Genomic DNA, 13,384 nt, shown 5'->3' on the forward strand with positions numbered 1-13,384 from the left:
AAGCAGTGTATACATATTCCGTACCTTCTCACTGATGCTGTCAGCCGGAAATAATCTGTTAGTAATAATCACACCTAGGCCCTTCTCTCTTTCTGATGTGTGTAGGGTTTTATTTCCTAACTTATAATCCCAATCAGGTGTTTTTCCACTTTTACCAAACTTTATAACATGACACTTGTCCACATTGAATTCCATTTCACATGTATTGCTCCATTCATAAAGCTTATTAATTCTTCTTGTAATTCTTTACAAGAGTCTGCATTAGTAATTGTCCTTTGTATTTTTGCATTATCAGTAAACATATTTAGATAGCTTTCATTTCCAATATTGCTATCTATATCATTTATATACACTAAAAACATAATTGGTGCCAGCACTGAGCCCTGTGGAACTCCGCTAGTCACTTCCCTCCATGATGAGTAATTTCCCCTTAGTACTGTTCTCATTTCTCTTTTTTTGAGATAATCTTGCATCCAACAATACAGTTTGCCTCGGATTCCTCCTTGATGGTACAGTTTCCATAAAAGTCTTTGGTATGGTACTGTGTCAAATGCTTTCTTGAAATCTAAATAGATACTGTCCAGCCATCCTTCTCTTTCCTGTATTGTGTCTGTTACTCTGTCATAGTAGCTCAACAGATTAGTAACACATGATTTTCCTTTTCTGAAACCAAACTGTCTTTCTGTTATCATGATGTTTTACCCAAGCTCTTCCTATCAGCCTTTCTAATACCTTGCTGACAACACTGGTTAGTGATACTGGTCGGTAGTTGAGTGGATTTTGTCTATTCCCATTCTTGAATAAGGGAACAATGTTTGCTTTCTTCCAAATATCAGGTAGTTTACCTTGTCTCAAGGATTTCTTGAAAATTAAAGATAATGGTTTACTTAACTCCTTTGCACATCCATGTAGCACCCAACATGAAATTTCATCAGGACCATTTGCTTTTCCTTTGTCTATTTTACTTAACTCTTCCTGTATTTCTTTTTCTGATATTTGTATATCTGGTAATATGTGTGGGCATACATGTTCTATATCATCCCTCTCAAAATTATTTTCTTCTGTAAAAAAATAATTGGAAATTTTTATTTAGTGCTTCACAAATATCCTTCTCTTGTGTATAGGTGATCCTATCATCCGTAATGGATTGTTTTATATCTTTTACTTTGGTTTTGCTTCTGATGTAGCTGTAAAATAGCTTCGGTTGATCACTACTTTTGTTCGTGATATCCTCCTCAAACTGTTTTTGGGCTTCCCTTCTTATTCTTGCATAATCGTTTCTTGCCTGTTTATAGTTATTATATGCCCTTTCACTATTGTGTCTTCTGTATTTATTCCATAACAAATCTATTTTTTCTTTTGATTTTTTACATTCTGTATTAAACCATTTCTTTATTTTCTTTTCTGCTTCTTTGTGCTGTGGGATGTACTTCTGGACTCCTATTTCCTAAAGTTCACAGATTTTTTATATATATAGCATTTAAATCTTGTCCTCTAAGCTCCTTTTCCCAATCAGTTTCTAAGAAGTACCTCTTTAGGCCATGGTAGTTTCCTCTTTTATAATTTAGGCTCTTTTTGTAACTTTCATTGCTGTTAACTATGTCATATGCAATCCTGAAGTTGCAGTTTACTAGTGCATGGTCGGTCTTGCTGAATAGAGGGTGATACATTAAAATGTCAATATCGTTTTCTTGCCTGGTAAATATAAAATCTAGTAATGTGGGGACATCGAGTCCTCTTTTTCTGGTGCTTTCCCTTACATGTTGCATTAGTAAAAACACCTGCACGAGATCCAGGAGCTTTTGGTCCCAACAGCTTTCTTGGCTTATTATATCTAGAGTATTTCAATTTATACTTATTTTAAAATCTCCAATTAGTAAAATTCTTTCCGATTTCTCTTCCATTTTATGTAGTAATGCACTTTAACGCTGAATTGTACTCTTTGCCAGATACTCATATTCGCCTCTTTCCCATGTGTTTGATCTGGGTGGCATGTATAAATTGGCTACAATTACTTTCCCTTCAGATGTATTGATCTCTACTGCAATTAATACTACTTGCGATGGTGTATCTAGTTCTGTTCCTTTGACTTCTAGATTTTTTTTTTTTTTAATATATAATTCCTCCTCCTTTTTTTAAGTTCCTATCTCTTCTCCATGTAATGTATTTCTCTAAATTTAGAATGTCATTTGATATCCTTGGTGTTAATTTTGTTTCAGTTAGGCATATTATATGTGGTTCATTTTCTCTGATAGAATCATTCATCTCTAATAATTTAGATACCATTCCTTCTGCATTTGAGTGATGTGGTGTGTGGGAGGAAGAGAAGACGGAGCAGGGTGCAAGGAATAGCGTGGTGGACTGAAGAGGTGAGACAGGCTGTGGCACAAAAGAAGAAAGCATACAATGAATGGATGAGAAATATGGGCGTGGAAGAAGTTGAGAGGTGGAAGAGAGAGTTATATGTGGAAAGAAAAAGAGAGGTGAAAAGATTAGTAAGAGAGAGTAAGAAGAGAGTGAATGAGGAATTTGGAAGGAATTTGAGTGTGAAGTGGAGGGACTGTAAGAAAATGTTCTGGAAAGAGGTGAAGAGAGTAAGACAGTGTGGAAGTGAGGTTAGCAGGGGAGTGAAAGATAAAAATGGTAGATTACTAGTGGAGAAGGGAGAAAAAGTGAGCAGATGGAGAGAACACTTTAAGGAATTGTTGAACATACAGGATGGAAGTAATGCAAGTATAAGTGGCTGGGGAATGGCTGGGAGAAGGAGGGAGGTGAGAAGACAGGAAGAAATCAGTAGGATAGAAGTTGTGGAAGCAATGAAGAAAGTAAAATTGGGAAAAGCCCCAGGAATTGATGGAGTATGTGGTGAAATGCTGAAGCATGGGGGAGAGATAGTACGAGTAGTAGCAAGGATGTGGAAGATGTGCAGATTGGCCTGGGAGGAAGGTAGAGTCCCGGAGGATTGGAAGTCAGGTATGATTATTCCCTTGTACAAAGGAAAAGGGGAAAAAGGAGTGTGTGGTAAACATAGGGGCATTTGTCTTCTTAGTATAATAGACAAAGTGTATGGTAGGATACTTATTGACAGTTAGAGAAAGAACAGAGGAATTAGTTGGAGAAGAACAGGGAGGCTTTAGGAAGGGAAGAGGTTGTGTAGATCAGATATTCATTCTTAGATCTTTAGTGGAAAAGTTTCTAGAGAAGGGAAAGAAGTTGTATGTGGCTTTCATGGATTTGGAGAAAGCATATGACAGGGTGGATAGACAAGGATTGAGGAAAGTATTAAGAATATATGCAGTAGATGGGAAGTTGTTGAATGCTGTGAAAAGTATGTATGATGGTGCTAAGGCTGCAGTGCGTGTGGATGGTGAACTAAGTGAATTTTTCTCTCTGAAGGTTGGGTTGAAACAGGGATGTGTCATGTCTCCATGGTTGTTCAATCTGTACATGGACGGGGTAATAAAAGAGGTACAAGGTAAGGTAGTGGATGTTTGGAGTGGCCCTGGTGAGAGAGGATAGTGTTTGGAAACTCCCTGAACTGTTGTTTGCAGATGATACTGTGTTGTTGAGTGAAGACGTAGGGGAGCTGCAGGGCTTGGTGGATGAGTTTGGGAGAGTGTGTAAGAAACGGAATCTAAAGGTGAATGTAGGGAAGAGTAAAGTGATGGTCTTTGAGAGAGGTGAAGTCAGTGAATATACAGCGAGGTTGGATGGTGAGGAATTGGAAAATGTGAGTACGTTTAAGTACTTGGGTAGTGTGATGAGTAAGGATAGAGGTTTGGAGGGTGAAGTGCTTGAAAGGGTACTGGAGGGAAGAAAGGTTGCTGGTTCTTTGAAAGCAGTGATAAGAAACAGGGAAGTGATCATGGAAGTGAAAAAGTTACTACTTGACAGAATTGTGATACAAACTCTAACGTATGGAAGTGAAGCTTGGTCTTTGTTGAAAGGACACAAGTCAAGAGTAAGAGCAGTGGAAATGAGTTATTTAAGAGGAGCCTGTGGAGTCACATGGAGAGACAGGCTGACGAATGAGGATATAAAGGAGCGTTGTGATGTGGATGTGGATGTGATAGGAAGCGTTATTAGGAACACACTGAGGTGGTTTGGCCATGTGGAGAGGATGGAGGGTGAGAGACTGACGAAGAGAGTGTATGTGAGTGAGGTGGAGGGAGGAAGAGGGAGGGGGAGGCCGAGGATGAGACGGAGGGATGGGATGGAGAGGTATATGAGAGAGGGGGGTTTGAGTTGAGAGCAGGGCAGTGAAATGGCGGGGGACAGGGCGACGTGGTGGCGATTTGTTTGTGGCCACCCCAAACGGGATTGAGGCGTCTGGCAATAGATAGATAGATAGAACTTAATCATCTTATTTACATACTTGTCATGACTTGGTTTTACTCTCTTCGTCCTTTTTTATTCCCTCCTGTTTATGTACCACTTTCGAACCTGCAATCCGATTACTTTGTAGAAAAATGTATTCTCCTCCTCTAAGCTTCCCTTGTTCTTTGTTTTTGTTTCCTCCCTATTCTCTTTTAGCAATTCCACTTCCTCTTGAGTTAGGCATCTTTTTATCCATACATTTTTGAATTCCTCATTTCCCATGAGTTTCTTTGCATTTTTTTTTTAGTATTTCCTCCACAGTGTTTACACTCTGGAAGGTTACCTTTAGAAGCGTTGACTTGTTTCTCTCATATTTCCCCAACCTTTTGTGTTCCTCTATGTCTTCATTACAGATTACCTCTGATACTTCCTTCAGCATGCTCATTACATTTGCCATCTCCTTTTTGTCTTTCGAGATTTTTTTTTTTTTTCTTCCACTTCTATACCAGTGATTACTATAGATTTGTTGATATCTGCTGAACCTCTGACCAATTTAGGATTGTTTTGGATTATTCTTTTCACTTCCTTTTCAATGTTTTTCTCTTCCATCCTTGTTTCTAAGTCTTTCTTTACTTTCACCATTTCAGCATAAGTGGTTTCCACATCATTTTTGTAGCTTTGCACTGCTTCATTCACCTGTTTTATCTTCTCCCCAATATCACTGCTCTGATCTATCAGATTGTTTACTTGCCTAATTGTCTCAGTATAATTTTTGAACTCTTCCATAATTCTGTTGTGGTTAACTACTGTTACTGCCATTTCACTAAATTTCCTCCTAAGTGAACCCACTTCTACTGTCAGCTTATCTATTGTTGTGTCTTTCTTGTTGATTTCCTTTCCTAATTTTTCTATTTCTTCGTTCTGCAAGTGCAACTGTTTCTTAATTTCATCCACTTCATTCTGAAAAGCCAACTCTAATCTGTTTACTCGTTCTACCAGTTTATTGTATGTCTTCAGTTCAACCAGTTCTTGGTAGAGATCATCATCCTGCTTTCTATCTTTATCCCTTTTCTTTTCCAAATTTGCTTTACTAAAGTAGGTGGCCATCATTCGGTATTAAGAGCACAGATTCTACTTACATTCCCTGGTGCAGAGTCGCAGACAAAACAACTGATCAGCTGATTATGTGAATTCCTGAGCTACTTTATTTTCTTTGCTATTCGAACAGCAGTCTCACTTAAAACTTCTTTTTATATTAGGACACCATTTAGTCTAACCTGGTACACAGCTTGACTCATATAAAGATACTAATTTAGGTATGGCCACTGGCCAGGTTTGACCACGTACTGAGTGATGGTGACTTGCATCTGCCCTGCTCGGTGCCTCGTGTGTGTGTGTGTGTGTGTGACATGATGGACAATAACTGTTGATATCAGAACCTGTACAGTACATCTTTTGGGTAAAAACAACTTGCCCCGTGGTTGGTCACATACTGCCTCGGTCTGTTTGCTGATATATGAGGGCTCTACTGCACTAAATACAATATGTGACATGATGCAGAATGACTCTTCTGTGCTGAATACATGCAATCTGTAGAAACTTACTCCCCTTGTGTCAGGCATTGCATTGGTCTATGTGAGTCTGAAACTTGCCTGTGGTAATTTCCAACCCTGTCAGGGGATGGCCAGCAAATGTCACTGAGTTATTGTCTTGCTAAGTAATTTTGTGGAGAAATTGATTTCAAATGAGCCCTTACAAGCCCCCCTTCAAGCACTGGGGCTTCTCCCCCTCCCCCTCTGCCCCTATGATTTCTAGAGACTTGAGTCATAGTCACAAAGATTTCGTTGAAAAAAATCCAAATAACTCAAGTTCTTTATGAAAATGAAGTTAGATTTGTGGAGTAACCCCTTTAGGATCTTTTTAAGCCTTTTAAAACCATTTTGAGCCGAGAGCTCAAAGGGGCTGGCAGTAAATAGCTTTGCTATTGTAGTTATCATACAGTGAGTAACTTTTCTCATTTCCTTCTACCAGGTATCGCATTGGTCCGTTTGAGGTTGAGTCTTGTCTACTGGAACACCCGGCTGTGGCAGAGTCAGCGGTAGTGTCATCGCCGGACAGCCTCCGTGGTGAGGTGGTGAAGGCATTTGTGGTGCTGGCTGAGGGCTACCGAGGCAACGACCACGACAAGGAAAAGCTAGTGACGGAACTGCAGCGACACGTACAGCATAACACAGCACCCTACAAGTACCCAAGGAAGGTTAGGTATCTTCCACACTTACCACGTCTAACAACTGCCATATTTAACACAGACCACAAGTACCACGTCTATTACATCAGGATCACAGGGCATTCATGACAACATTGCAGCAACACGTATGGCACAACACAGCACCATACAAGTACTCAGGGAAGATTAGTTATCTGCCACACCTACCACATCTAACACCTAATATTTTACACACCTATTACACCAGGAACACAGCACTGCAGAGCCAAGCACAGCACAACACAGTAGCCTACTATATTCTGTTCACATTAACTAGGATAAACTTACTTTCTCTTCATCTTGATTACTGAGTTGTCGTAAGAGATTAATACAAGAATGTTGTGTCAGTCACGAAAAAATATGGAAAAATTGTAGAATTATGGTATAGTCTTATGCTGCCATTGAGCTTCGTGATATAGACTGTGAAAGGACGGAAATTTATGCCTAGTTAAAACGAATGAGCTATAAAGGTAAAAGATAAAGGTGGGAGCATATGCCATGAAGCACTTAGCCGCGGTGCTCATCTCCGTGACATAGGCCTTTGAACCTGTAGCGGGTTATTCACCCAATAACCTGGGATACAAGGCCTCTGCATCATCCAGGTCACCACAGTTACCTCCCCTAGGTGTTACCCTAGGTACTCATTGTCCCTACCAACACAGAGACGGTGGATGGACACCTGAGTCAAGTGGCCCCAGCTGCCCATACCAGGATTGGAACCTTGGCGCTAATGGGCCGGCAGCTTTGTAGTCAGCCATGCTAACCACTCAGCCATGGGCTATAACTTCCTAAAATCTTCCCAATCATCTATCACACCATTCTCATACTCTCGATACACATCACAAAGGCAGTGCTCCTTGTCTGAACGGACAATTCTCGTTTACCTGATCGCTGCTTTCCCAATTGCATGACCTTCTCAGCAACCCAATCAAGTCCTTCAATTCTATGGTCCCGTTTCAGAACTTCATTCCATATTTAAAGTGCTCTGTCGACATCGGTTTTCTCTTCCACTGTAGGTCTGTGCATTTTCTCCACAAGTTCAAACCTTTGTGCACACCACCTCACAAACACTAGCAGTGCTCATTGCCGAAGCTTCTTCTCAACTTTGTATATACACTTGTTCTTAATGGCAGTGCTGCATTACATATCCACAGACTATTTTTATTTTTCGTGTGCGCAGGCTTACAGACGGCATCATCATTTGCTGGCCACAATAGAGCTGATCGAGTTTACATGGGTGGGATTAGATCAGGATGTCATCCAGCTCTCGTCAGTTATCATCTTAAATTCGGCTTAAGTAGAATCACAGATGACACTTACCATGCTCACAGAACAGGCCTGAATAACGTAATACACACAATGGAGTACTACCACTACAGAGCACATGCCACACTAAAACACAGGCACAACATAACTCACATAGTCGTCCCATAAACAACACATATAGTGCTTTTACACACACAACATAACACACATAATGGAACACTTCACAGCACATGCCACACAAAGACAGACACAACATCAGACACAGCATCACATGTCACAATAAGACACAAAACATCAACGGTGTAAGGAACCTATTTGATGATCCCACAAGGGAAATTGCGTAACTGAGGTTAATGGGTCTACTGGGCCAGGAAGATCGGGAGTCAACAGCAACATTATTTTACTACTGTACAACACTGCGCGGCACTAATGATAATGATAGTACAGTTTATACAATTTTTGTGATTCTAGGGGTTATGATTAACGTTTTGTAGAGCTGACCGAAAATTTTTTGGATTCTGCCGTATCAAACTTTCCATTTTTCTTTCCCAAAATATATTACTAACTTATCTAACTTATCAAGCGTTCCGCTCATCTGTCCCAACAAGCAGAGTTTTTAACAACCTTCCTTTCTTATCATGTTCCATCCATCCGTTGCAACAAAAAGGGTTTGTTAACAGCCTGTCTATGTTATCAAACATTCCAACCTTTCGTCAGAACAGAGTTTGTTTGTTAACAGCCTGTCTGTGTTAAAAAATGTTCCACCCTTCCGTCCAGCAAATAAAGTTTAACAGCCTGCATATCTTATCAAACGTTCCATTTCTCTGCGTCAACAGATAGAGTTTGTGGACGTCCTGCCGAAGACTGTGAGTGGGAAGATACGGAGGGTGGAGCTGAGGAACCGAGAGTGGGGCAGGGAGTGACAGCCTGTACCACAAACGACAGTGCTTACAAGAGGATGGTCATATTATATTCATGTTTGGGGCATATAATAATAATGATAATTATTGTCTAAGATGCCTCACTATGGCCTTGCATCACTGGTTCCTCTAATTTCTTCTTACCTTCGTAATAGAAAACTACAGGTCATGGTAGATGGAATTTATTCTCAGTTTCATTCCATAAATGCTGACGTACCTCAGGGGATCAGTTTTGCCGCCAACCCTCTTTCTCATACATATAAATGACCTTCTGTCACGCACAACCCAATACACTCTTATGCTGATGACTCGACCCTTCATAGTTCTTTCACATTTAGTACCTCCTTTACACAATTTGATATTATAAATTCCCAAATAAACACAGCAATTTCTCTGAACCAGGACTTTTCTAAAATTAATCAATGGGGACAAAAAAATCTGGTCTCATGTAATGCTCAGAAAACTAAATACATTAATTTCTCCAATAGAAAGAATCCCTCAGACTCTCACATAATTTTAAATGATGTTAGTATTCCCTTATCCACTACAATTGATATCCTAGGTGTTACTCTAAACCCCAACCTAAGCTGGACAGCTTATGTTAACTCTCTTGCTAAAAATGCTTCTAAAAAACTGGGACTTATGTACAGAGTTTGTGAGTTCTTCACTTACGAGCAGATGGCCACAATATACAAATGCCATGTTCGTTCTTAGATCTAATACTGTTCACCACTGTGGAGTGGATGTGGAGCGGTTGCACTGAGGCAGTTGGACAAAATTCAAAATAAAGCCATTAGATTAATCAATAATCCTGCCATAATGCAGGACCTTCCTCCATTATCAGTACGTAGAGATGTTCCTTCTTTAGCACTATTTTATCGATATTTTTACCGTAAGTGCTCTAACGAGCTGGCTTCAATTGTGCCTCCCCTTCACATTTTCTCCCGAAATACTCGGGCAGCTGGGAGCGCCCATGAACTCTCTCTCTCTCTCTCCCCTACAGTGCAGAACCTCTGCTTATCAAAATTCATTTATCCCCAGAACTACTACTCTATGGAATTCACTTCCTGGGAGTTGCTTCCCACATACATTTAATTCTTTCAATTTTAAATCCAATTATTATAAGTATTTTATGAATGGAGGATGCCTTTAGGCACATGGACTTATTTTTTTTTCCTTTGTTTTTCCTTCCTCCATTCATTATCAAAAAAAAAAAAAAAAAAAATCATTCCAGATACTCACAGTACAGATTTGTCCATACCTGGGTCCATATGTAAACCGAAGTACTGTATGGTACAATACTTAAGTTTTCTTATCTTATGCAAAAATGCTAGAACGGTCTAAAACTGTTGTTGTTGTTGCTTAATCCCGGTTTGTTTGGCAGCTTCACTGGGGCCGGCCCACGGATACAGTATATATTGTAAGTGTACCGCTTATATGGTACACAACGTCTCCCCAGGGCCGAACTAGAGTCCTTCCCACGACTAGGTGCAGGGAAGTGTGAAGAGGTTTGGCTGCTATGTGGACGCCGCATTTGCTTCGCTTTACCCAGAATAGACAGCGCTAAACCTAAAGACGCCTTGTCAGTGCCAGTGCAAAACTATTTGACATAGAACTATATTGTACTGTAGATCACTTGGAAATAAAGATAATAATGAAATAATTATTCTTTATGCACACTATAGATACAGGTTGCACATAAAGTAGCTTCCTGCAGTAGCATCTGTATCCTAGATGTAAATGATATGCTATACTATGTTCACCATAACCTGGCCCACATTTTCGTCTTGTTGGAGCTTCTTCCACATAGCTCAATGACAGAATATGACATTACTCGTACTATAGCTCAACATTCCAAAGCACTTCTTGGTGGCTAGCACCATATTCTGTGTTAATCATTTGATACTGTTCAGTCTTCAACAAGGAATGATGGTAATTTTGGGTCAGTTTCGAGCATAAAGAGAACAATACTTTGCAGTGAATTGAATAAACTCTTGTCAGATGGGTTAAGAGACTAACAGCAGTGAGTACAGGCAGATTCGAAAACAACGCTCCATTAGAAACTTACCTGGTAGTACCTTTTATGTTGCGGGAATGGTTCAGTCTGCTAAAGCGGGTGTGGGTCTGGCAGTGGGGAAAGAAAATTAATAAATAGGAAACACGGATGTCGATAACGCTTTCTAAGCAGTTCCCACATGACACACCTGGCGGAGTGGAGGAGGAACTTTACTAACTGACCCGCCAGATAACCTTATTTGTATTATCATTAAGATTCTAAGAAAGATCTCTATACTATTATGACCTAGCCCCGGGCCCCAACGATTTTGATGGGACACCACCACCATCACCATTGCTACTACTACTAGTAGTAGTAGTAGTAGGAACAGCAGTAGCAGAAGTAACAGTGACAGTAACAGTGATAGGGTAGCAGTAGCAGCATAGTAGTAAAGCATATTCGATCTCTCTAGAGAAGAGCCTCAAGCTCTTCAAAGATGACAGCAGATTGGTTGTCCGAATGCATCCATTACTAACGATGTATTTTAAATATTTGTTGTTATAAGGGTCTCTGACGAGACGACTGATCTAATAGTTATATCTGTCTATCTATCTATCTATCTCTGTATCTATCTATCTATCTATCTATCTATCGAGAGAGAGAGAGAGAGAGATCGACTGTGACAGGTGGAAATGTTTGGATGGAGAGAGTCACAGGTTACAGCTTGAATTCAAGCTGTAGACTGACTTCCACCCAACATTTCCAAACACACACACACACACACACACACACACACACACACACACACACACACACACACACACACACACACATATACAGGTAGATATAGATATATATTAAATCAATATTTTATATATAGATGAGAAAGAGAGAGAGAGAGAGAGAGAGAGGGGGGGGGGAATGAGTGAGCATTACATCGAGTGTGGGGATGGTGAGCTCTCCCACATATCCCCAAGGCATAACCATTAGAGCAACAGTATTAGTAAACTATATTTTGGGCATATGGAGAGAATGGATAATGAGCGATTGGTGAAAAAGATAACTAGATCTGATGTGAGAGGTGTAAGGCTGAGAGGGAGACCACGAATAGGATGGATGGACAGTGTGAAGAGAGCGCTGGATGCGAGAGGGATGTCTGTTGAGCAAGGAAGAGTGGCTGTGCGTGACAGAAATAAATGGAGAGAAATTGTGAATGAATAAGTGATGACGCAGCCCTGAGAGGATATTCTCCCGCATTTGGTCTGATCAGATAGTCAGATCAGGTGCAGGTAAGGGGATGGGTCTGTTATGATGTGGCAGGGGTAAACCAGCTCTGCTGTCGGGCCCTGCTGCGGATGTCACTGATTGCATTGCGCAGTTGACCCTTGTGAGGTGTGGTGTGGTGAGGATCTGTCCCTTCTCCCCTTTAGGGCTAAGATGCGAATGAATGTGTTTGAATGGATGAGTAAATGGGGAGTGTGTCGTCCTGTCTTGGCTGCCTCCCTTTCCTTGGGGGAAGCAGCCTAGGTATACAGATAGATAGATAGATATTTGAGATAACACCAGACGAAGTAAATATTTCTCTTAAAAAACAAAAGAAAAGGCTCCTGGAGATGATGGAATAGTAGCACATTTACTGTTGGATGCAGGATTAGAAGTACAAAACAGGCTTCCCCACTTATTTAATGCATAAAAAAGAAAATTCCTAAAACATGGTGTAATGCAATAGTTATTTTACTTTACAAAAAAGGTGACTCAAAAGATTTTAGTAACTATCGATCCAATAGCTTATTATCAGTCATTTACAAAGTCTTCACAATAAGTCCTTACGAACAGAAAAACAACAAATTTGGAAGAAAACCAAACTCATGAACAAGCACGATTCCGAAGCGGGTATTCTACTACTGATCATCAATACACAATGAATCAGCTAATTGAGAATACTACAGATATAATAAATGACTATGCTTAGGTTTTGTTGATTACGAAAAGGCTTCCGACTCAGTGGAGCACATAGCAATTATTAATTCAGTGCGACAACAAGTAGTTAATGAGAACATTATAAAACTGCTCGAATACATATATATAAAGAGGGAACTGCTACAAATAAATTACATAAGGACTCGGAAATTTTAAGATTGAGAAGGGCGTGCGTCAGGGAGATACAATTTCACGAAAATTATTTACAGCATGCCTAGAAAGCATTTTCAGAAAGCTAGACTAGGAAAACAAAGGAGTGAACTTCGATGGAGAAAAGTTAAATCATTTGCGGATACCATTGTCCTAATCTCAGAAACAGCAGAGGCATTACAAGAAATGTTAAACGACCTGAGCAGAAAAAGTCTCGAAGTAGGGCTAAAGATGAACCGGAGTAAAACTAATGTTTTATCCACAAACACCAAACAGCGTCATCAGAATAAGCGAAGAAAATCGTGGAGAAGTCGAGGAGTACAATTACTTGGGGCAAATACTACAATTAACGAAAGATCATGATAGCGAAATAAAAATCGCATTACAACTGGGTGGAAAGCTTTCGGTAAACATAGAGACATTATGAAAAGTGGCTTGCCAGCTTGTATCAAACGAAACGTGTATAACGAATGTATAATTCCACCTATG

The 13,384-nt window shown here is 40.1% G+C and overlaps 1 protein-coding gene across 1 annotated transcript in view; it reads left to right on the plus strand.

The window, feature by feature from the left end:
- The window catches only part of LOC145411249 (acyl-coenzyme A synthetase ACSM3, mitochondrial-like), a 111,056-nt gene extending 102,229 nt beyond the window's left edge, over positions 1-8,827 (plus strand). Inside the window, exons 15-16 of the mRNA XM_080281316.1 lie at positions 6,349-6,574; positions 8,686-8,827. Of these exons, the coding sequence (XP_080137442.1) occupies positions 6,349-6,574; positions 8,686-8,772 (313 nt within the window). The 3' untranslated portion in view covers positions 8,773-8,827. The remainder of the gene's footprint in view (positions 1-6,348; positions 6,575-8,685) is intronic.
- The last annotated feature ends 4,557 nt before the right edge of the window (positions 8,828-13,384 follow it).

Source organism: Coenobita brevimanus, chromosome 88 (genome assembly GCF_032717465.1).
Source record: "Coenobita brevimanus isolate Jiangsu-jjx chromosome 88, ASM3271746v2, whole genome shotgun sequence".
Classification (NCBI taxonomy): Eukaryota; Metazoa; Arthropoda; class Malacostraca; order Decapoda; family Coenobitidae; genus Coenobita; species Coenobita brevimanus.